This window comes from Pagrus major, chromosome 5 (genome assembly GCF_040436345.1).
Source record: "Pagrus major chromosome 5, Pma_NU_1.0".
NCBI classification, from domain to species: domain Eukaryota; kingdom Metazoa; phylum Chordata; class Actinopteri; order Spariformes; family Sparidae; genus Pagrus; species Pagrus major.
Genome location: NC_133219.1, coordinates 353,144 through 378,779, shown reverse-complemented (window position 1 = coordinate 378,779; position 25,636 = coordinate 353,144). Strand labels below are relative to the sequence as shown.

General features: G+C 41.8%; 1 protein-coding gene across 1 annotated transcript in view; it reads left to right on the top strand.

The window, feature by feature from the left end:
• Positions 1-1,482: 1,482 nt before the first annotated feature.
• Positions 1,483-25,636, top strand: part of LOC140995925 (ubiquitin-conjugating enzyme E2 L3) — a 52,144-nt gene continuing 27,990 nt past the window's right edge. Inside the window, exon 1 of the mRNA XM_073466090.1 lies at positions 1,483-1,571. Coding sequence (XP_073322191.1) covers positions 1,545-1,571 — 27 coding nt within the window. The 5' untranslated portion in view covers positions 1,483-1,544. The remainder of the gene's footprint in view (positions 1,572-25,636) is intronic.

The window sequence follows — 25,636 nt, the reverse complement described above, 5'->3', positions numbered from 1 at the left end:
GCATTTAGAAGTGTTTTGGGCAGGACTCTTACCAAACATCTGAAATTTTACACAGGAGTTTTGACATCTTCCTTTTTCATGGTGACTAATTCCTTGCTGCTGCATCACTCACTGATAACTCCTAATCTTCACCATATGCCATAATGAAGACCTTGAAGATATTTCCACCAAATTTGAGAGGGTTTTGGTCAACCTTTGTAGTGCCACAAGATGGCACTACAACTGAGAGCCATATTTTAACGAAAACTTTTAAATAACTTACCCACAAAGCTGTTAAGATGACCGGTGAAAATTTGAAGTTGATCAGTTTAAAGCTGTAGGAGGAGTTTGTAAACATGTGTAAGTGGCCAAAAACGAGCAGAAGAATTCAAAATGGCTGTAAAAACGAGTGTTTTTGTAGATGTAGGTTGGATAGACAAGTGCACTGAATTTCATGTATGTGCGTCAAACTAGCCACAGGAGCTGTTGTAAGACGTATAGAAAAATGTAATAGCTGCCTGTTGCCACTAGGCGGCGCTATGACTAACAGAATATTGGCAGGTAACTGTCTTCAGAATGGGATACATTATATTATATATATATATATATATATATATATATATATATATATATATATATATATATACATATATATATATATATATATATATATACATATATATATATATATATATATATATATATATACATATATATATATATATATATATACATATATATATATATATATATATATACATATACATATACATATACATATACATACAGAAAAAGACAACAACATCCATTCAACCAATTCATGTAGGATACAAACTTTTTGCCGATGCAGAGCAGGCTACACCAATAAAGTGTTTCACAACGATCAGTATTTAATGTTTTATTAGACTGATCAAAACTCTGGTGTAGACTAATTTTTAGGACACGATTCGGGACATCTGCTTGTAGTTCAGGACCGTCCTAAATTTTTCAGGACATCTGGTCACCCTAATCGATAATTAAGAATGTACAGACCCTGATAAGATTTTTAAGGAAATCTTCCAATGCTACAGTAAATTGTTTTCTTCCTCTTATTCACACATTAATGCTAGCACATTCTTTGAGCACATTGATTAATGTTCTTAAAAGTCTATGTGATTCAGATGCAGTGTTATTGTGTTGGGTTGGAGTTGTGAGTGGATCTCTTATGAGACAGACCACAAACATTTCCCCTTGACCATCTAAACTGTAGTGTTTCATTAACTTACTGTTATTCAGCATTTGGACAGTGTTTCTTCTTCCTCTTTGTCTTGACCCCCCTCCTCCCTACTCCTTGCAGATTTTCACTTTATCTCTTAAAGGCTAACACGCTTTGTGAATATTTTTTTATCGTTACCAGGATCTTGTCTTAATTTTAAGGAACAAATCATAATTCTAAGAATGTTCTTATATTTCTTCACTAGGAGCAACTGTCAGTACTGGGATCTATGACTGGGACGCTTTATGAGTACAGCCGCAGATCCATATTCGACGCGCTGTGTATTCTGGGAATACACAGTAGTTTCAAGATGGCGGCGAGCAGGAGGCTGGCCAAGGTAAATCTCCCGATCCCGTTATTTTCTTTTAATTTGTAATGTGTGCAGTTCTTAAGCTACATTGGCGCCTAGTGGGTTCAGTCGTTCTTCACGTTAATGCTTTAAGATTACATTGTTGTGTGAAGAAAATATATCGCCTGTTTTTAGCTGTAAACTTAATAAAAGAGAGAGGTCACTGCTGGCCACCTAACCTAGTCGACCAAATATTACCGTTAGGCAGCAAAGCACCGGTAAATCAGGCCAGATAATTGAAAGTCAGCCTTCCGAATGGGATCAATGAACTGATCGTTTACCTACTAACACTAGCTTTCATGCAGCTTTGGGTCGTATGGCCGAGCGAGCGAGTTTTTGATGTGGCCATCGTAAGACCGTAAGCGAATTTACACGGCTAAAGGCGTTTGCTATGTCGCTAGCCAACTCGCTAGCCAACTCGCTAGCAGACCGTAGCTTCGTCTCTGCTAGCTAGCTAGCTAGCTGAAGCAAGCAAGTTAGCTAGCTAGCTGGCGAGCGGAGAAGCAGCCCTCATGTGGAGCCAAACGCCTGTATAGAACAGCCCCCAGCGTTTACTTCCCGTTGCTTTGGGGATCCGTCCACCTGACGTTGATATCGATCATAACAAACGGTATTAAAAGCGCCTGTGGATGCAAAGGAAGTAGTTTCCTAATCTTAATAATCGAATACCTAATGTTACTTGGATTGAAATTGAACGTTAATTCAGTCAGAAACCATGTGAGCCCAGCATATGCATCATATACATTTTAAGATTCATGTTAGACCAGCGCATTGGGATATTTTTACATAATTAACTACAGCACTGATGTGGACAATTAACCCGACTGACTGCTAGCTAGCATTAATATCCTTTTGCACGTAACTTGCTTTCATTGAGCGAATCTTATTCAGACAAACGTGCCTACTTGAGCGGTCAGCTAGGTCAAGAGATATTTAATAAAATGTACCTTTTGAGTTGTTGTCGCTTCAGTGTATGTCTTGGGTTCGCTCACTGTTGTCTGACTCTGAAAGTGTGTCGTTAGTGCCAGAGGCCATATTTAGCCTGCACATCATCTTCAAGTATTATTATCCACGAGGCTACGTGTTTATGGTTGTTGTGTTTGTATTTCCTACTTTTCCAACTGCACATAGTATTATCAAAATGAAATGCCTACTGCTTTATTTTATGCCTGTGTAATTATAATCCCTTTTATTCCTATGCTTATTTTCTTTGACTAATAAAGACACCGTAGTGTATAAATAGTAATATGCAGCATCAGTAATCCCACATTTTTTGCCTGGTTATGAAACAGTTTAATACCGATGCCTCTATTTCACCAACATAAGCAAACGACACCATATGCAAGAAGATTGCCTATTTCTATATAGTTACTTTTGTTATGCCTAATTCCTGCCACAAGGTTGGATTATCACTCTTCTTGGTTGGATAAATCACGAAATTAAAACTATTTTATTGTGGTGTGCTGAGGATCAATCGAGGTGTCTCACAGCCTGAAACAAAGTTTAAATAAAAGCTTATTTTGTTTGACACTTATTTTTACATAGCCACAAACAAGGATGTATTATTTCATCCTTGGTTCCAGACTATGACAGTCTAGTTGTATTTTGCGACCATTTTTGGTGACGGTGCAACTAAATTTTATACTTAGGAGCACCTGTGCATCTTGCAAATATATCATTGTATGAAACATCAGGAGCAGTATTTCTGCTTGTAACATTTGCTGTGGCTGCCACATCAATACAAAAGAAAAAAACTAATTAAAGAAACAAATAAAATGTTCTATCAATCAGCTGCTCCACTTCCTCAATAAATGGTTATTATTACACACCTTTTGTTACTTACCTGCACAGCCCAGTCTGACAGCTAAACAGATCCTTCACTCATCAAATAAAAGAGAAATGTGGTAACTGGTAGTGTCTTTGGCAACATGAGGGAAAAAAATACCGCAGTAATACCTGGAAAAGCCTCTGTCATCCTGTCTGTCCTACCGACTCTTCATCACATTTCTGCCCAAAAAACAGCGTCTGTCCCCGGAAGCAGAGCCAGGCAGCTCCTGCAGTTGAATGGCGGTGGTTATGTGACGTGATTCAGAGCAAAAAAACTATAACTCAACATGTCTTTGTCACCTTCCACTATTGTGTTGTTGTAGTTACTGTCTCTGGAAACTTGTATTGAAAAAAAAAATCAAAGTGACTGTCACCCTTCCCGACCGAAAATTCAGTGTACTTTCCCCCAGAAAACAGCATCCCTCAGACAGGGTCTGCTGTTTACTGATGAAAAAAACATAACTTTGTCACTTTCCACGATGCATGGTGGGTCAGGATCTCAATTACAACACATTATAACTGCATCCACATGATAAACAGTGGGCGGATACTTGTTTAGATTAACAGGTGGAAACCAGAGGAAACGCGTTGAAAAAACCACACAGATCTCAACTTCATGATGTCGACCATCACACCTCTTTTGGTTCCGTAGTGCTGGCGTGCTGTATGAATGGGACACACTGGTGCGGCTTTAAGCCGGCGCTGCTGGGTTCAGTGTGAACAAACCAAGGCGGAGAAATGGTGAGCCTTCGCTGCGGCAATAATGCGAAGTCTCTGTGTGAAAAGGGCTATAGTTGATGAAAACAGCATTGTGAGGAAACAGCTATTTCATACGTGGGATGGTGTGGATTTACCGATGTGCATTCAGCCAGCCTCTGTTTGTTATAGAGAACCCAGTCTGTGATGTGAAAACCTCAGATCTCCCACCAGTGGTCAAACGACATAGCTTTGTCAGGGCCGATACCAATTATAAGAAATTTAAACTGCAAGCAGTGATGAACGGGCCCTCACAGACCCACGTGCGTCGGGGCATGCTGCTGTCGGGGCATGCTGCTGTCGCGGCTTGTTCATGCAACAACTTCCATTGAGGAATCAAAAGTGAAGGCAGTCAAGGTGTTCTTTCGTCATTTAGCAATAAAAGCGCCACCTATTGGCCGATTTGCACCGAATTTTGCACAAACCGTCATGGGGCCATGAAACACAATGAGCAAATGTTTTGTGGTAATGGGACTGTATTTGGTCAAGATACGCAAGACTGTCTGTTTGACCACAGTGTGCAGGGAATTGTTGTTTTATATTTTGGGCGTTCTTTGGACTATCACAATTGTTTTAATAACTTTTTGTCAGGAGGGTCCACAGATGCTGTGTGCAAAGTTTGGTGCAAATTGGTGAAATTGCCTGGGAGGAGTTAGAAAAAGTAGGTTTGCGACATTTTGTGAATTTGCGAGAAAAAAACGGTAGGCGGAAATGGGCGTGGCCTATATCACAACATTCAGCAGAATTCACTGAACACGTGGATAGAAGGTATTTGAATGTGCGACAAAGTATGTGGGAGTTATAAGCCAAAACGCACTTTCCTTGATTATAGCGCCACCTAGTGGTTGAAATTCACAACAACAACAGATTATAAAATTTTTCAGCAGGTGTGATATAGATTCCAAGTTTGGTGAGTTTTGGGGTATGTTCAGGCAGTGAAAAATGCGATCATTTGGGACAAAGAAAAAAAAAAAATTAAAGCTGCAAGCAGCGATGAACGGGCCCTCGCAGTCCACGCGGGTCGGGGCGTGCTGCTGTCGCGGCATGCTGCCGTCGTTACGTGCTGCTGTCGGGACATGCTGCTGTCATTACGTGCTGCTGTCGAGGCATCCTGCTATCGGGCTTTGTTCATGCAACAACTTCTGTTGAGGAATCAAAACTGAAGGCAGTGAAGCTGTCATTTCGTCATTTAGCAATAAAAGCGCCACCTATTGGTCGATTTGCACGAAATTTTGTAGAAATGCTCATCGTGCCATGGAACACAATTGCCAAAAGTTTTGTGTTAATCGGACTGTATTTCATCAAGATACACAAGAATGTCTGTTTGACCACAATGTGCAGGAAATTGTTGTTTTATATTTTGGGTGTTCTGTGGACTATCACATTTCTTTTAATAACTTTTTGTCAGGAGGGTCCACAGATGCTGCGTGCAAAGTTTGGTGCAAATCGGAGAAATTGCCTGGGAGGAGTTCGAAAAAGTAGGTTTGCAACATTTGGCGAATTTGCGAATGGAAATTCAGTGCGAACGTGGGCGTGGCCTACATCACACGGTTCAGCTGTATTCAGGGAACATATAGATATAATGTTTAACAATGTGCACCATATTATGTGGGAGTAATTAGCAAAAAACGTTTTTTCTTGATAATAGCGCCACCTATTGGTCGATTTAAACGAAATTTTGTCGAAATGCTCATTGTGCCATGGAACACAATTGGCAAAAGTTTTCTGTTAATCGGATTGTATTTCATCAAGATACACAAGAATGTCTGTTTGACCACAATGTGCAGGAAATTGTTGTTTTATATTTTGGGCGTCCTGTGGACTAGCACATTTCTTTTAATAACTTTTTGTCAGGAGGGTCCAGAGATGCTGCGTGCAAAGTTTGGTGCAAATCGGAGAAATTACCTGGGAGGAGTTCGAAAATGTAGGTTTGCGACATTTTGCGCATTTGCGAATGGAAATTTAGCGCAAAAGTGGGCGTGGCCTACATCACACGGTTCGGCTGTGTTCAGGGAACATATAGATATAATGTTTAACAATGTGCACCATATTATGTGGGAGTAATTAGCAAAAAACATTTTTTCTTGATAATAGCGCCACCTGCTGGTCATTTTTGGTGTGTGAGTTACAGGGGCCGGTCTATACCACCCCTATGAATTTCATATCCATAAGTGTTATGGTGTGGGCACAGTGCCAAATCTAAAAAGAAACTGCCACCAGAGCGCCACCTAGTGTCAGATCGGTAACCCCTTTGTCAGCTATCCTCAGGAGGGCATTGGCAATCAGTGTACCAAGTTTTGTGTTAATCCGACCAACCAATGTCGAGATATAAAATACTTCAATTTAAATAGCGCCACCTAGTGGTCATGGGCCAAGATTTTGCACAGAGCCTTAGGGGCTCATGGGGAAGTAGTATCCTGAGTTTCACGTCATTTGGACGCACCAATGTGGAGATATGCAACACTTCCTGTTGTTACCCGATTCCACAGGAAGTTGTTATTTCATAACTTGAGTACTCCTTGGCGTATCAAAATTCTTTTAATAACTTTTTGTCAGAAGCGTCCACAGATGCTGTGTGCAAAGTTTGGTGCAAATCGGTGAAATTGCCTGGGAGGAGTTCGAAAAAGTAGGTTTTTGACATTTCGCGAGCTAGCGAAAAAAAATGGTAGGCGGAAATGGGCGTGGCCTATATCAGGAGATTCAGCACAATTCACTGAACGCGTGGATATAAGGTTTTTGAATGTGCGACAAAGTATGTGGGAGTTATTAGCCAAAAAGCACTTTCCTTGACTGTAGCGCCACCTAGTGGTGAAAATTCACAACGACAACAGATTATAAAATTTTTCGCCAGGTGTGACATATATTCCAAGTTTGGTGAGTTTTGGGGTATGTTCAGGCAGTGAAAAATGCGATCATTTGGGACAAAGAAAAAAAAAAAAAAAAATAATAATCACTACAATTACAATAGGGACCTCGCAGGTTCCCTGCTCGGGCCCTAATTAAAGCTGCAAGCAGCGATGAATGGGCCCTCGCAGTCCACGCGCGTCGGGGCATGGTGCTGTTGCGGCATGGTGCTGTTGCTACATGCTGCTGTCAGGGCATGCTGCTGTCGGCGCTTGTTCATGCAACAACTTCCATTGAGGAATCAAAAGTGAAGGCAGTGAAGCTGTTCTTTCGTTATTTAACAATAAAAGCACCACCTATTGGCCAATTTGCACTAAATTTTGTAAAAACGCTCATCTGGCCATGGAACACAACTGGGCAAAGTTTTGTGTTAATCGGACTGTATTTGGTCAAGATACGCAAGACTGCCTGATTGACCACAATGTGCAGTAAATTGTTGTTTTATATTTTGGGCATTCTTTGGACTATCACAAATCTTTTAACAACTTTTTGTCAGGAGGGTCCACAGATGCTGTGTGCAAAGTTTGGTGCAAATCAGAGAAATAGCCTGGGAGGAGTTAGAAAAAGAAGGTTTGTGACATTTGGCGAATTTGCGAATGGGAATTTAGCACGAAAGTGGGCGTCACCTATATCATACAATTCAGCTGAAATTCAGGGAACACGTAGCTATAAGGTTTAACAATGTGCGCCATATTATGTGGGAGTTATTAGCCAAAAACGCTTTTGTGTTGATAATAGTGCCACCTGCTGGTCATTTTTGGTGTGTGAGTTACAGGGGCCAGTCTATACCACCCCTATGAATTTCATGTCCATAAGTGTTATGGTGTGGGCACAGTGCCAAATATAAAATTAAAGCTGCAAGCAGCGATGAACGGGCCCTCGCAGTCCACGCGCGTCGGGGCGTGCTGCTTACCCGGCCCCATTGCCCCGTTATTGTGCTTGCATGTCTTAACTGACCATGTTTGGGTGGGCTGCTCCTGCCCGTAGTATATAATGTACGCTGAAGTTGAAAGAACTCTCTGCAATGTACATGAAGAACAAATAATGAGACAACTACACTGTGTGACCCTGCAGACTCTTAAAGAGAGGTTTGTATCCATTAGCAAGGCAGCACTGCCGTCTGTTGGAGAAAGCCTGAATTTACAATCAAAAATGAAGGCAGTCAAGCTCTTCTTTCATCATTTAGCAATAAAAGCGCCACCTACTGGCCGATTTCCACCGAATTTTGCACAAACGGTAAGCGGGCCATGGAACACAATTAGCTAAAGTTTTGTGTTAATGGGACTGTATTTCATCAAGATATGGAAGAGTGTCTGTTTGACCACAATGTGCAGGAAGTTGTAGTTCTATATTTTGGTCGCTCTTTGGACTATCACAATTCTTTTAATAACTTTTTGTCAGGAGGGTCCACAGATGCTGTGTACAAAGTTTGGTGCAAATCGAAGAAATTGGCTGGGAGGAGTTTGAAAAAGTAGGTTTCTGGCATTTGGTGAATTTGCAAATGGAACTTTAGCGTGAAAGTGGCCGTGGCCTATATCACACAATTCAGCTGAATTCAGGGAACACGTAGATATAAGGTATATTAATGTGCGCTATATTATGTGGGAGTTATTAGCCCAAAACGGGTTTGTGTTGATAATAGCGCTACCTGCTGGTCATTTTTGGTGTGTGAGTTACAGGGGCCAGTCTATACGACCCCTATCAGTTTCATATCCATAAGTGTTATGGTGTGGGCACAGTGCCAAATATAAAATGAAACTGCCGCCAGAGCGCCACCTAGTGTCAGATTGGTAAGACCTTTGTCAGTTATCCTCAGGAGGCAATTGGCAATGAGTGTACCAAGTTTTGTGTTAATCCAACCAACCGATGTTGAGATATAAAATACTTCAATTTAAAGAGCGCCACCTAGTGGTCATCGGCCAAAATTTAGCACAGAGCCTTAGGGCCTCATGAGGAAGTAGGATCCTGAGTTTGACGTCATTTGGACACACCAATGTGGAGATATGCAACACTTCCTGTTTGGAACGAAATCTGCAGGAAGTTGTTATTTAATAACTTGAGTATTTTTTGGAATATCAAAATTCTTTTAATAACTTTTTGTCAGGAGGGTCCACAGATGCTGTGTGCAAAGTTTGGTGCAAATTGGTGAAATTGCCTGGGAGGAGTTCGAAAAAGTAGGTTTGCGACATTTCGCGAGCTAGCGAAAAAAAACGGTAGGCGGAAATGGGCGTGGCCTATATCAGGAGATTCAGCACAATTCACTGAACGCGTGGATATAAGGTTTTTGAATGTGCGACAAAGTATGTGGGAGTTATTAGCCAAAACGCATGTTCCTTGATTATAGCGCCACCTAGTGGTGAAAATTCACAACGACAACAGATTATAAAATTTTTCGCCAGGCCTAATATGTTTGCCAAATAAAATCGCATTTTCATCCATGTTCAGGCAGTGAAAAATGCGATCATTTCGTCAGAAGGAATAAAATAATTAAAGCTGCAAGCAGCGATGAACAGGCCCTCGCAGTCCACGCGCGTCGGGGCGTGCTGCTGTCGCGGCATGCTGCCGTCGTTACGTGCTGCTGTCGGGGCTTGTTCATGCAACAACTTCCGTTGAGGAATCAAAAGTGAAGGCAGTCAAGCTGTTATTTAGTCATTTAGCAATGAAAGTGCCCCCTATTGGCCGATTTGCACCAAATTTGTCAGAAATCGTCATGTGGCCATGGAACACAACTGGGAAAAGTTTTGTGTTAATCGGACTGTATTTCATCACGATATGCAAGACTGTCTGTTTGACCACAATGTGCAGGAAATTGTTGTTTCATATTTTGGGTGTTCTTTGGACTATCACAATTCTTTTAATAACTTTTTGTCAGGAGGGTCCACAGATGCTGTGTGCAAAGTTTGGTGCAAATCGGAGAAATTGCCTGGGAGGAGTTGGAAAAAGTAGGTTTGCGACACTTTGCAAATTTGCGAATGGAAATTTAATGCAAACGTGGGCGTGGCCTACATCACCTAATTCAGCTGAATGCAGGGAACACATAGATATAAGGTTTAACAATGTGCACCATATTATGTGGGCGTTATTAGCCAAAAATGGTTTTGTGTTGATAATAGCGCCACCTGCTGGTCATTTTTGGTGTGTGAGTTACAGGGGCCAGTCTATACCACCCCTATGAATTTCATATCCATAAGTGTTATGGTGTGGGCACAGTGCCAAATATGAAATGAAACTGCCACCAGAGCGCCACCTAATGTCAGATCGGTAACACCTTTGTCAGCTGTCCTCAGGAGGGCATTGGCAATGAGTCTACCAAGTTTTGTGTTAATCCGACCAACCGATGTGGAGATATAAAATACTTCAGTTTAAAGTGTTAATCGGCCAAAATTTCACACAGAGCCTAAGGGGCTCTTGTGGAAGTACTATCCTGAGTTTCATGTCATTCGGACAAACCATTGTGGAGATATGCAACACTTCCTGTTTGGAAGGAAATGTGCAGGAAGTTGTTATTTAATAACTTGAGTATTCTTTGGAATATCAAAATTCTTTTAATAACTTTTTGTCAGAAGGGTCCACAGATACTGTGTGCAAAGTTTCACGCAAATCGTTGAAATTTCCTGGGAGGAGTTCGAAAAAGTAGGTTTGCGACGTTTGCGATTTTGCAAGAAAAAACGGTAGGCGAAAATGGGCGTGGCCTATATCAGGAGATTCAGCACAATTCACTGAACATGTGGATATAAGGTTTTTGAATGTGTGACAAAGTATGTGGGAGTTATTAGGCAAAACGCACTTTCCTTGATGATAGCGCCACCTAGTGGTGGACCTTCACGAAGACCATAGATTATAAAATTTTTCGCCAGGCCTAATGTGTCGTTTTCTTTCATGTTCAGGCAGTGAAAAATGCAATCATTTGGGAAAAAGAAAAATAATAATAATCATTCGAAAAACAATAGGGTCCTCGCAGTTTCACTGCTCGGGCCCTAATAAATAATCCTTACAGATACAATAGGTCCTCGCATGAGATTCGTGCTCGGGCCCTAATAATCATTCGAAAAACAAGAGGGACCTCACAGGTTTCCTGCTCGGGCCCTAATTATAGCTGCAAGCAGTGATGAACAGGTCCTCGCCCCCCACGTACGTTGGGCTGTGGCGCTGTCGGAGGACAGACGCAGAGGGCAAGTTTGCCTGTGTCCACTATGTAGCCCTAGAGCTAACCCATCAATTATATGTCATGTTGTAGTGCATGATTTGGAGAAAACAACCTGTGAATGTCATTTAAATTGGATGATGTTTGTCGTCACAGCACATAGCTGAGCAAAAGGTAGCGCCTCGGTAAGCTTCTGTCAGAAATGTATGTGCTATGTGTGAGAGAAAGTTTGTGTGTTTGTGCTTGCTTTTATGGTGTGAAGCTCTTTGTGCTACACTATATTTGTATGAAATGTGCTACATAAATGATGTCTGATTGATTGATATGAGGCTGACTACCTGTGTCCAGTGTGTGCTGCCATGGAAAGGTTCTTACCTAAATAGGTGCATGTGACCCACAACACAACATAGCCACCTAGTGGACAGTTTGTGTCCAACACACACCACACATTGACATGGCTCTTATGATGGCCAAGCATTGAAAGGTCGGACCGTCACGCCCACCAGGAATAACGTAGGCAAAAGCTTTTGACAACATTTCATCGTGAATGTATGAGGATGAGACTTAGTGACTGGGAAGTCTGTGGTGTTAAATCTGCAGGACAAGCTAGTTAAGCTATGAGGCATAAAAATGGATTTTAAATGGGAGAAAATGGCGACGTTCTGAACTTTGAACCAAAATGGCAGACTTCCCGTTGGACTGAGGGGTTTTTTTGTGCATCTGGTCATGATACATATGCATACCAAATTTCGTTTCAGTGACTTCCTGTGTCCAGTGGGTGGCACTATGGATATGACGCAGTATTGATGCATAGAAGGATTCTACATCTACATGTGTGAGCAATTTGGTGTAGATGGGAACTTGTATGTTGAAGTTGTGAGGACTTCCTGCTTATGGCGAGGGATCGAAATTGACCACCCCCCGCCACGACCATCAGGTGTAACGGAGGCAAAAGCTTTTGACAACACATCATCTTCAAGGTCTGAGGATGATACTGACTGAATGTGAAGTCTGTGGTGTTAAATCTTTAGGAGCAGTTAATGTACGAGGCATAGAAATGGGTTTTAAATAAGTGAAAATGGCAACGAAATCTCAACTTTGAACCGAAATGGCAGACTTCCCGTTGGACTGAGGGTATGGGTCCAAGAGGGTTTTTTGTGTGTCTTGTCTTGATACATATGCATACTGAATTTCGTTCATGTATGTGCATGTAGGAGGCGGGACTTCAAGATTGAAATATTCCAGGGGAGGCTATGGAGCCATCTTTTCACTTATTGCAGTATTAATGGATAGAGTTATTCAGGGCGACCTCCTCTACATGTGTGATCAATTTGGTGTACATGGGAAATTGTATGTTGAAGTTATAAGGACTTCCTGCGTGATGGTGAAGGATCGAGTTTGAATGAGAATGGCCAACTTCCTGTTGGACTGAGGGTTTCTGTGCCTAGGTATTTTGTGCGTCTGGTCATGATATATATGTGTAACGAATTGCAAAACATGACACGCAACAGTGCCACCTAGGGGACAGTTTGTTTCCAACACAAATCTCTTACAATGGGCAAGCATCGAAATTGACCGCACTGCTACGCCCACCAGGAATAATGTAGGCGAAAGTTTTTGACAACACATCATCATCAAGGCATGAGGATGAGGCTTAGTGACTGTGACGTCTGTGGCGTGAAATCTGTAGGCCAAGTTAAATAATGTACGAGGCATAAAAATGGGAGAAAATTTTAGCGAAATGTCTACTTGGAACCAAAATCGCCGAATTCCTGTTGGACTAAGGGTATGTGTCCAAGAGGGTTTTTTGTGCGTCTGGTCATGATACCTATGCATACCAAATTTCGTTAATGTATGTGCATGTAGGCTTCAAGTTTGAAATATTCCAGGGGGCGCTATGGAGCCATCTTTTCACTTATCGTAGTATTACTGCATAGCAGGGCTCCAGACTGCGACCAAATGGTCGCATTTTGTGCCTAAAATTAGACACAGTGCGATTAAATTTTTCATCTACTCGCGCATGCGCGACTAGTAAATTTGCTGGGTTTTTTTTTTTGGTTATTAAATATTTTTGTTGCTGACAAACTTGTTCTACGCTTCAGCCCACTATAGTTAGCGGTAATGCCTGAATGAGTGGTTTGCCAACCGACATTAACTCCAGAAGAAGAAAGGAGACGAAAACAGAAGAAGAAGAAGGCTGGCCAATGTGTGTGAGAGCGGCGGCGGCGGCGGGGGTGGGGGGGAATGACCACTGTGATAGGCTAATGTGTGAAAAGAGGTGGGTCTTGGGGGTTATCGCGCGAATCCACAGATTTCACAAAGCGGTGTCTCCTGTAAACAATGGACAGTAGGCTCGTTCAAGATGAACCAGGCCTGCGCAGAATCGATCACCGGCGACCACCGCACAATGCATGCCGGTTAGATTTGTGTCCAACTTGACCCCGACTTGCTCTGACGTCATGCACGCGCCGGCAACGATAACCTCACGAGATCAAGGCGGCCGCAGTTTTTAGAGCCAGGCGCCGCAGTTGCTCTCCACCAACTGCAAGACCGCAGGGCATGATGGGAAACGCCTGGCTGTCGCCTGATCAAAGAGCTGATTGGCTCTTAGTTAGGACTACAAACACTACGTTTTGTCCAAAATCCTAATTTTCTGTGTAATTGTTATATTTAATGCTAGATTATATGAATCTCATGTTGTGCACTGAAGGTTTAATCTGTTAACAAACATATTTTGTGTGGTTGATAATAATAATAATAATAATAATAATAATGAAGGTTATTTATATAACACTTGATCAAAATGAACAATCAGTGCTTTACAAGGCAGACAAAAAGAACAAAGGATAGAATACAATGCCAGATACACACATATTCCCACATATATACTGTATATAATTACAAATATAAATACATCAATAAATAAAGATTATAAGAAACCTTTGCTGCTCGTCCTCCCCATGTGCAGCCTGTATATGCAGCTGTGAGAACGTTCTGACTGTTAATTCAGTAGTTCAGTTTCTTAAATTTAGGGATTGTATGATTTATAAATGACAGTGCCTTTACATAAATCTACTTTGTAGGCAATTCCTATTCAATAAATATGACTTCCAAGGGCTAACATCTGCCCAGTCGTTCTGATTCTCACCTCAATCATAACAGTGGCATCTTAAACAAATAAAAAGTTATGATTGACACATTTAGACCACAGTGAAAAGTAGTTATCATTTTAGAAAAATCCACTTTGTATGACCTCAAAACCGTGAACCTAAAAAGTATGATCAATTCATTGGTACAAAGTTTGTATTTCTATTTGTTACATGTGTGAGATTATTATGTGGATTCCAGTCCATCTTCATGGAAAAGTAGGGGGATCTCTTCTGCTTCAATTTCATCAGCGATCAAGAAAGCATACGCAATTTCTTCAGCCATAGCTATCCGACCATGTTCTGCAAACTACAGGTAGCCTACAGGTGGATGTAACAGGATGTAAATGCTTCTGTGACTTCCTGTATATTCTTTGACGGCGGCTGGAAACTGTCCGACTGGACTGCAGCTTTTTGTCATCGCCCCCTGCTGCTGCCGCCTGGTCTCGTCCACCTTCCAGGCGAGGCGCAGCTCATCTCGAACGAGCCTAATGGCGAAGCGGACTATCAGTTCGTACTTTCTTCCTAAACCTAATGATATAGAGAAGACAAATCCCGAGAATGGGTCCGACTCAGATTGTGAGGAAACGTTCGTGGCGAAAAAAGGCAGGAAATTCAGCTTTCGCTTTGAGTGGCCGCGTGAGTTCACCTGGCTGAGGTATTTCAGGGAGACGAATTCAATGAACTGCAAATTCTGCTGTCAATACCCACAACATGCGGGGAACACAAAATTTGCTGATAAGACTGGCACTACACAATTAAAACACGACAATTAAAACACTACTGTTGTTGTCAGTAGAGCATAAATATTCACTTTGTATTTTTAAGCTGTATAACTGGTGTATGTTATTAAAACTATTGCACAAGTTTATAAGATTGTAGTTTATGCATTTATTGTCAAAGTATTTATCAATAATACAGTGAAAATGATAGGAAAACTTTGCAAGTCGATTTATAGTATGCGCCCCTAAATTTTCTGCTTGCGCCCCTAAAATTTTAAGTTAGGGGCCACTGTGCTCCTAGTAAAAAAAGTTAGTCTGGAGCCCTGCTGCATAGAGCTATTCAGGGCGACCCCCTCTACATGTGTGACCAATTTGGTGTACATGGGAAATTGTATGTTGAAGTTATAAGGACCTCCTGCGTGATGGCGAAGGATCGAAATTGACCACAACGCAGGCTGTTGAAGGTATGAGGATGCTACTGAGTGACTGTGAAGTCTGTGGTGTTAAATTTGTAGGGCGAGTTAGTTAAAGTACGAGGCATAGAAATTGGGTCCGTATAGAATTGAAAAGCCATAAAGGGGGCGTTAGGGGACGCTACTGAGCTGTCGTGCCACGCCTGTGGGCAGTTATGGTATCGAATTAATGTACTCATGGGTTAGAAGCGACATAGCAAATTTGGTGAGTCTGCGACCATCCTAAAGTCCCGAAAACAGCGTTGGAAACATCAAAATCATCACACGCCATTCAAGATGGCTGACTTCCTGTTGGGGCAAAAATTCCGACAAAAATAATTCCTGGCTAAATCCTTGAGACCCATCAGTCCTGCGAATTTCATGACGATCCGAGAAGATTTTTCGCGGCATGAACCGACATTAGGTGGTGCTATAGAGTCGCCTGGCCACCCCCACCCCCAATCTTATGAAATTATCAAATTTTTCACCAGATGTGACATATGTTCCGAGTTTCGTGACTTTTGGGGTATGTTCAGGCCGCCATAAATGCGATCCTTTGGGAGGGCAAAAAAGAATAATAAAGATACTTACAGATACAATAGGTCCTCGCACGAGATTCGTGCTCGGGCCCTAATAAAAATAATCCTTACAGATACAATAGTGCCTTCGCACGGTTCGTGCTTGGGCCCTAATAATAATCCTTACAGATACAATAGGGCCTTCGCAGGTTTCCTGCTCGGGCCCTAATAATCATTCCAAAAACAATAGGGACCTTGCAGGTTTCCTGCTCGGGCCCTAATAATGCCAGAGTATTTTATTTTGAATTTATCATTATTAAAATATCATTTTTAATAGTTTTCTTAGTCTGCTCACTTGCTCGGACAGTTGCACCACCTGACATCTTAGGTTTGAGAAGCCAAAACATAAAAGAATTATTTGAATTTACTGAAAAATGTATGAATAGGCCTGTCACGATAACAAATTTTGCTGGACGATAAATTGTCCCAAAATTTATTGCGATAAACGATAATATTGTCGTTTAGGTACCATTTTTCAAATATAATGATGTTCTATAAAAATGCAAATTCACCCCTTTTAAAGATCAATGAACATTTATTTTTAAGTTAAAATGTAATTGTTATATAAAAAGACATTGCAAATATCCAAAATAAATAAACAAAACAACCAATAACAATGAATGACATGGACTCTCAAAAAAATTAACTTAAATAAAAACCTTACCACACTGAAACTATAAATAAACAACATTTGCCGAAATGCCGGCTTTTCGACGGTATTAAAGGGCTGCATTTCTTGTGCAATGTAGCGAACTACACTGTGTGCGCACCACTTAGCACTGTCACGCTTATATTTTGTTTGCTTAGCAAACGCACCACTAATGGTGGCCTGTCGACAAGACGGAGACTGCCCCTCTGTAGTTTTGGTAGCAGTTTTTTTTCCAAGCTGGGAATACTGCATGGGATGGTTGTGCTTCAAATGCAGGTTCAGATTAGTTGTGTTACCACTTTTGGTTAACACCGTTTTGTGGCAGATGCGACATACTGGCTCATTCAGGTTTAGTTGCTCACCGCGGTCATTTGGCTTGAATCCAAAGTGCTCCCACACATCCGCCGTTGATTTTAGCTTTGCAACGAACTCCATGTTGTCATCCAAATCTCTCTCTCTCTATCTCCACTCCTCACCTGTCTCGCATGCTGCACTGTGTACGCCAGGAGACCCGCCCCTCCCCCTCACACACACACAGACAAAGAGTGAGTGATTGACAAGATGGTTCACTCCACGGAGGAGTAAGGAACCGCGAGTAATCAGTCAAGATCAATGCACTGGAGTTAACTCTCTTGACATCCAGTGTCTTTGATAAATGAAAATTATCGACCCCAGAAAACTTATCGACCTCATTTTTTGTTATCGTTAGATTAATTGATTTATTGATTATCGCGACAGGCCTATGTATGAAAGTAAATAGGTTTTATAGAATAAAGTGATAGATGTCATGAATAGATTAAATTATGTTTTTTAAAAATAATGGACTCGGACACAAAAATATGCATGTCATGTCATTGACCCTTGTACAAGTGATTTCTACTGTCACCATCCCTTCGTGTATGGTCGTGGGAAAGCCATGCAGTTGGCTTCCAGTTTTCCCTGACTATTGCAGTGCTGGCCCTTCCTCTGGGCTAGATTGTGGGTCATCCTGACTTTCTGCTAGGGCTGCTCGATTATGGAAAGAAATCATAATCATTATTATTTTGGTCAATACTGAAATCACGATTATTTAAACGATTATTTTTGAGTTTGGAAACATGATGCATTTATTCAGCATTTCTCTCCAAAAAATACTCAAAATGTTCAAATGGAAAATAATGTACAAATATGTATCCAACTGTTCTGCAATTTCTATAAAACATTTATTTAATAAAATAAATATTAGAAAATCAAATAAGACAAACGATAGGGTGCATATCTTTAGCTAAAAAGTATCCAATGGCAGCTGTTATTTATGTATGCCTATCCGAATTTGACGGATAAGGAGTCGCATTATACAGTGTGTCTGAGATCGATGTCTGACTCTGCGTTGATGTCGTGGGGGTTGTGGCCTGGGCTTTGCGAGGGGTGAAACTTCGTTGTGCCTCTGATGCGCCTCCGAAGGTAGTAGTAGAGGCGTAGTATTGGCGAACCGAATCAGTGTGAACGGATAAGCCGGCGGTGCGGAGCGAAGGTGTGTCGGTCTGATGGTGTTCACTGTCTGATAACTATACAGATCCTTCACTCAACAAAATAAAGAGAAATGTCCCACAAAGCAACGTTACAGGACCAAACAACAGTAATGTAGTAACTGGTAGTGTCTTTGGCGACTTTTATGAGGAAAAAAATACTGCAGTTATAAGTGGAGAAGTGTCTGTCCGACCGACTCTACATCACAATTCTGCCCGAAAAACAGCGTCTGTCCCCGGCAAAAAACTTTTACTCACCAAGTGTTTCACCGCGATGGTCAGCCCTCCCGACTGAGACTTCAGTGAACTTTCCCCATAAAACAGCATCCCTCCCCGCGAGTGACAGAGTCAGACAGTGTCCTGTTGACTGATGGCGATTATGTAATTTAGAGAAAAATGTAACTTGAGTGAGTGCCAGTCAGCAGGGCCACGTTGAATGCTTTGGGGGAGGGACTGAATTGCGCATGCGCGTCTCTTTCAGAAAATCTCTAGGCCTATTGTACAACGAAAAATGCCAAATAAATCATTTTAATTCGATATTAGTTTGGAGATCGTTTGATCCAAAAATTGAAATCACGATCAAAATTCGATTAATTGCACAGCCCTACTTTCTGCTGACTCTGAGTCTTTGCCTTGCTCTTCCTGTTCCTGCGCTAATACTTCCACTGTTTCTTGCTCTGCACCCACTGCCTCGTGTTCTGAACCCCGCTCTTGTTCTGAATCCACTGCTTCCTGTTCTGAACTCCTGGCCTTTCTTCTGTTTCTTGTTCCTCTGTAATGCTAGGGTTGGCTGAAAGAGTAGAACTGCTCTCCCCGTCATCTCTATCACCCAATGACACGCTGCTCTCTCTGAGTCTCTGTGGATGCGTCTGGCAGCCAGTCACAGCAATTGCCTCCTGTCGAGTTGTCCTTGGGATTGCTTGGTTTCCTTTGGGGCAGTATTACCTAGGGCTGGGCGATTAATTGAATTTCAATTTCGATTTCGATTTTGGCTTCCCTCGATCATGAAAACAAGATAATCGTAATAAAACGATCATTCTGCCGCGCGCCGTGTCTTGTGTGGTAAATGCAGCGAACCCTTCCATCTCCACCTGTGCACTCCGCTCCGCTCCGCCCCGCCCCCGCCTGAACAGTTTCGCTTTCAGCCACGCCGGTGCGTGTTTGGAAAAAATGTGTAGAAGAAGACGGTAGAAGATGGCAGAAAGGAGCCTTTGGTCGGGAAGAAAGATAAAGCGAATTCTGTGGCGTGGAAACACTTCGGTTTCGAGGAGTCTGACTCGGAACAAACGAAGATATTGTGCAAGATAGGCATATCCACCCGGCTCCCGCAGGCATGAAGAAATAACGGATGCCGTCACATACATGATTGCCAAAGACATGTGCCCTATCAACACCGTTAGCGAGCCGGGGTTCAATAAACTGATTAACACAATGGACAAGCGGTAGTATGTGTTACCATCACGTCACCATTTCAGCAGAATTGCGCTGCCTGCCCTTTATGACGAATGTCGCGGAAAAGTTGCAAGAGAAGTGTCAACAGCATTATATTTTGCCACCACAACGGACCTATGGTTTTTTATTTTTACATTACATATTATTTAATTCATTTTATTAATATATTTTTCTTATTTATTTGCATTTTTCAGTTCAAACTTATCGTGTTAAAAGAAATACCAGAGTTAAAAGTTCAATAAATGCTTGTTCTCAAATCAATGAATAATCGTCTTTAATAATCGTGATTACAATATCAATCAAAATAATCGTGATTATGATTTTTGCCATAATCGAGCAGCCCTAGTATTACCTGCCCTTTCCTGCTGCCTCCCTCGTCCCCGCGGGGTGGCATTGTCGTCCATTTCTGGCCCAGCGGGAGCTTCTCTCCGCCTGGTTCTGGGCAGGGGTATGGCTCTATTTGGATCATGTGCTCTGTAGCAATGGTTAAGGTGAAACCAAACATTCTTACTGTCAACTTTCACTGCTGTTTTTGAGTTGCTAAGATGATCATAAAGGGGGCCCTCTTGACTAGGCTGATTATGCTTTCTTTTGAACACCTTGACATTAGTGTTGTCACGATACCAACATTTTGGTATCGATACCGGTACCAACATGTATTTCAATACTTTTCAATACTTTTCGATACTTTTCCAAATAAAAAGAGAACACAAAAAATGTCATTAATGGCTTTATTTTCATAGAAAATCTTTAAAATCTTAGAACTATACATCAGTAAATAAAATAAAATACCATAAAGACTCTGTAGTGAAAAGATAAAATGAAGGTGATACATTTGTCATACAAGCTGAGGCCTTAATTACATTGAGATACATAACCTAAAAAATATTTTCATTAAATATAGCCTGTCTTATGTAGGACCAATGTCTTTAAATGATACGTTACATTACTATGCTGTACTCTTTATAACATATTAAATGGCTAAATGTGTATGTAAAAGTTTATTACTTCATAAAGACCATGCATGTGTGCATTTACAGCTCTGGAAAAAAAATTAAGGGACCACCATTCATTTATTATAAATCAGCATGTCTAAAAAGTTTAAAAAATCACTGACTGAGAATATAAATATAATATAATATATAATAATATAAATAGGCTATTTAAACCAGAGAAAGTGGTAATTGAACTACTTTTGTGGAGAGTGAAGGGGGCTGGCGTTGCTTTTAACACTGAATGTGGCTCTTTTTTTCATGGGTAGGGTTTATAAGTTATTACCTGTCGTTCTCTGAACTCCTTGTGCAGGTCTGGGTGCTTGTCCTTCAAATGTTTGGCCAGGTTGGATGTGTTTCCACCCTTTGCGAGACATGTTTTATAACACCGTCTGCCCAGTGGTGCTTCGGTGTTTATGGCTTCGCCATGTTCATTTGTTTGGAAGCCGAAGTACTTCGCGCACCTGATTTGTCCGTAAGTTGCGGAGTGGTGCCGGTTGCAGCAGCTGCCATTCTCTCCCTGCTCCTCTCTCTCTCTCTTTCTCTCCGTTATCTCTCCCTGTGTCCAAGCTTTCCTCCTGCTCCGTTTGTTGCTCCAGTAACTCGCTCGCTCCCCCGCTTCCTCTGACTTCCTCGCCTCGGCTCAAATTACAATGCGGTGACGTCACGCGGCGCCGTTACGCGGCAGCGCGGCGCGATATAAAATGAAATGAAAAAAGTACCGGTCTCATCCAAGCGCAGTATAGTACCTTTTTAAATGCGTCGGTACCGCGGTACCAATTTAGTGCCGGTATACCGTACAAGCCTACTTGACATATAGATCTCCTCTGGGATCTCTGCCTCTCTGTCCTCAGTGGGTCCTTTTACCTGTTGGAATATAACCTTGAGGATTTTAGTTAGGTATTGCAAGTCTTTGGTTATTTTGGGCAGACTCTTCACAGTCACTCAAACAGTGACAGTGACCACTATACTCTGGTAAGTCTTCATATAACCCCTTCCTTGCGCATGGTCACTGCAATGCACCCAGATAATAGCGTGACGCAATAGTGTTTTGGGCATTACAAGGAGCCCCGCATGTTTCTCCATATTCTGCATGTAACACCTTGGCATATAGTTTGGTATGTCCCTTGATTTATTCAGAGGCATTTTTCTCTATTTTCGGCCATCACAAGTGATTGTACGTTGATGAGAGGCTCGCAATCTTGTAAATGCAGTATTGGTGCCATGACATTGCCTACCGCTGCCTGCTTTGCAGAATCAGTGTAGACATTGAGTCATTTTCCAGCTGCCAATTTATAGGCAGCCATCAAGGCTTTGACTTCTGCTAGCTGGGTAGAGAATGGCTGATCAACTTCCTGTATTTGTGATGAAATTAATATCATCATCCTTCAACTGTACAATGCCATAACCCACGCGACTACCCGTTTCATCTCAAAAACGGTAACCAACAACAAATAAGGTAAGATCGGCGGTGATTGGCTGATTATGTAAATCTTAACGGACATGTTTTTCTGTGTCGCTTACACAGTCATGGGGTGTTCCATCCGTCAGCAACAACATCCTGGTAGCAGGGTTTATAGTTTTCCAGCGCTGTATGGTGAACTCAGGAGCAGACAGTTTAACCTTGTAGCCTGTCTTCTGTTCATGTCAATACAAACCGCAGACTTGTGAGTAACGCATGCAATTGCTGGGAGGTGTACACAGTAACAGGATGCCCCATTGTCAGTGATGAGGCTTTCTGAAAAGTAAAAGTGGCTGCAGCCAGACCCTGGTAGCAGGGTGGCAAGCAAGCCTCAATGTTGTCCAATTTGGTGCTGTAATAAGCCAAGGGCTGCTTACTAGTGGGTGAGTCTTGCATTAGCACCGTGCAGGCATAGCCTCCTGTCTAACCACCAAGGCAGTAAGTACTGCAATAGAGTCCTCTTCACATTGCTCTCTGGATGGGCTGCAAACAAGCAAGTCCTCCGCATACTGTAATACAGTGCTTGGAACATCAAGGTGTTGCAGGTCTTGTGTCAACACCCCATTGCATATTGATGGGCTGTCAGCATAAGTGTATTGCTCACCTTGGTAGGTAAAGGTCAACCGATGTCTTGAGTCTGGATGCAGTGGCACACTGAAAAATGCAGAACATGGATCTATCACTGTACCACTTTGTGTCAGGAGGGATGTTTGAGAGCAATGTGTGTGGATCAGGGACGACTGGGGTTTCAGCCTCTACAATAGAGTCAATTGCTCTTAAATCATGGAGTGTTGCAGGGGCTCTTGGATTTGACCCGGACCCCTGCTTTCACTAGGCCCTCAGTAGTGGGTTGTATCCCTTCAATAGCGTGTTGCTTGAGTGGATATTGTCTCAGATATGGCAGTCTGGCCCCTGGTTTTACTTTGATCTGTGCTGGCGGTGCTGAGTTGACCCACCTCTGTCTAATGGGCTGACCACACTTGGTGAGGGACTTGATCCAACAGGTGCCTCTCGTGCTCTGTTGTCACCGACGTGCATGTGTGGCCCTCCCTCCACCAGAACCTTTTCCGTCATTACTTCAGCACTGACCTTTATTGATATCCTGAGGTACTGTCTGTCAGGAGAAATGTGAATGAGTTTATTTTCAGTGGGGTTCCACTCCTGTTTGTGGGTGACAGCTTTCACCATTGGTCCTAGCTGATTGGATACATGTCCTTCTGCTATTAGTAGAGAGACATGTGGTACTGAGTTTTGGACCTGGAACCATTCTTGCAATTTTGTGGGGAGCTTGACAGCTGCTGCAGCTCCTTGGGGGCCCAAGTATATATCTTATATAGGTATCTTCACTTGTGATGAGATGTCTTTTTGTTGAAAAATTCGTCCCAACATAACTCATAATCCGTGTGACTCTGGTCCTTGTTGTACATCACTGTACAGTGCAATGGCAACGTTGGGCTGTGGCTTGTTCCCACTTTTTTTCTCTTATCCAGGGTTCCCATGTGAGCCAGGATCATTTCAAGTTGGATACTAGGGCCCTATAAAATCTGTTTTATTTTTCCCAAAATCCGTTTTTTGTGTTTTAATTTTTGGAATTCCGTTTTTTTAACCTTTTACTCTTATTTTACTACCAAAAACAGTGTATTTTTAATGTAAATGACTAAAATGTACACACATTAAATAGAAATTAATTTAAATTTATTGAGGTGACAAACAACACATTTCCTCAATACTGTACCGTGCAGTACATTAAAGTGCATCAAAAACAAGCGGCAAGTAATGAAATTGAGGTGACAAACAAACAACACATTTCCTCAATACCATACCATACAGTACATTGAAGTCCATCAAAAACAAGCAGCAAGTAATGAAACTTTAGTTGACTTGTCATAAAACAACAACCAAACATTTTAATCTTCTTCAGAAGTGACTTAAACAAGTTATTAGGGCCCGAGCAGGAAACCTGCGAGGTCCCTATTGTTTTTGGTATGATTATTATTTTTCTCGGTAGTTTTTCTTTGTCCGAAATGATCGCATTTTTCACTGCCTGAACATGGATGAAGACGTGATTTTATTTGGCAAACACATTAGGCTTGGCGAAAAATTTGATAAACTATGGTCAACGTGAACTTCCACCACTAGGTGGCGCTATAATCAAGGAAAGTGCGTTTTGGCTCATAACTCCCACATACTTTGTCGCACATTCAAAAACCTTATATCCACACCTTCCCTGAATTGTGTTGAATCTTGTGATATAGGCCACGCCCATTTCCGGTTACCTAATTTTTTCGCAAATTCGCAAAATGTCGCAAACCTACTTTTGCTAACTCCTCCCAGGCAATTTCACCGATTTGCACCAAACTTTGCACACAGCATCTGTGGACGCTCCTGACACAAAGTTGTAATAGGAATTTTGATATTCGAAAGAATACTCAAGCTATTAAATAACAACTTCCTGTAGATTTTGCTCCAAACAGGAAGTGTTGCATATCTCCACATTGGTCTGTCCGAATGACATGAAACTCAGGTTACTACTTCCACATGAGACCCTAAGGCTCTGTGCAAAATTGTGGATGATGACCACTAGGTGGCGCTCTTTAAATTCAAGTATTTTACATCTCAACATCGGTTGGTCGGATTAACGCAAAACTTGGTACAGTTATTGCCAATGCCCTCCTGAGGATAGCTGACGAAGGTGTTACCGATCCGCCACTAGGTGGCGCTGTGGTGGCAGTCTAATTTTTTATTTGTCACTGTGCCCACAACATAACAGTTATGTAAACAAAATTCATAGGGGTGGTATTGACTGGCCCCTGTAACTCACACACCAAAAATCACCAGCAGGTGGTGCTATTATCAAGACAAAAACATTTTTGGCCAATAACTCACATAATATGTTGCACAGTTTTAAACCTTATATCTACGTGTTCCCTGAATTGAGCTGAATTGTGTGATGCAGGCCATGCCCACTTTCGCGCTACATTTCCATTCGCAAAATGTCACAAACATACTTTTGCTAACTCCTCCCAGGCAATTTCACTGATTTGCACCAAACTTTGCACACAGCATCTGTGTACCCTCCTGACAAAAAGTTGTGAAAAGATTTTTGATCTTCCAAAGAATACTCAAGTTATTAAATAACAACTTCCTGTACATTTTGTTTCAAAAGAGACGGTCTTGCATATCTTGCCGAAATACGGTCCCATTACCACAAAACTTTTGCTAATTGTGTTCCATGGCCCGATGACAGTTTGGTGCAAATAGGCCAATAGGTGGTGTTTTTATTGCTAAATGATTAAATAACAGCTTGCCTGCATTCACTTTTGATTGTAAATTCAGGGTTTCTCCAACAGAGGGCAGTGCTGTCTTGCTAATGGATACAAACCTCTGGTTAAGAGTCTGTAGGGTCACGCAGTGTAGTTGTCTCATTATTTGTTCTTCATGTAGATTGCAGGGAGTTCTTC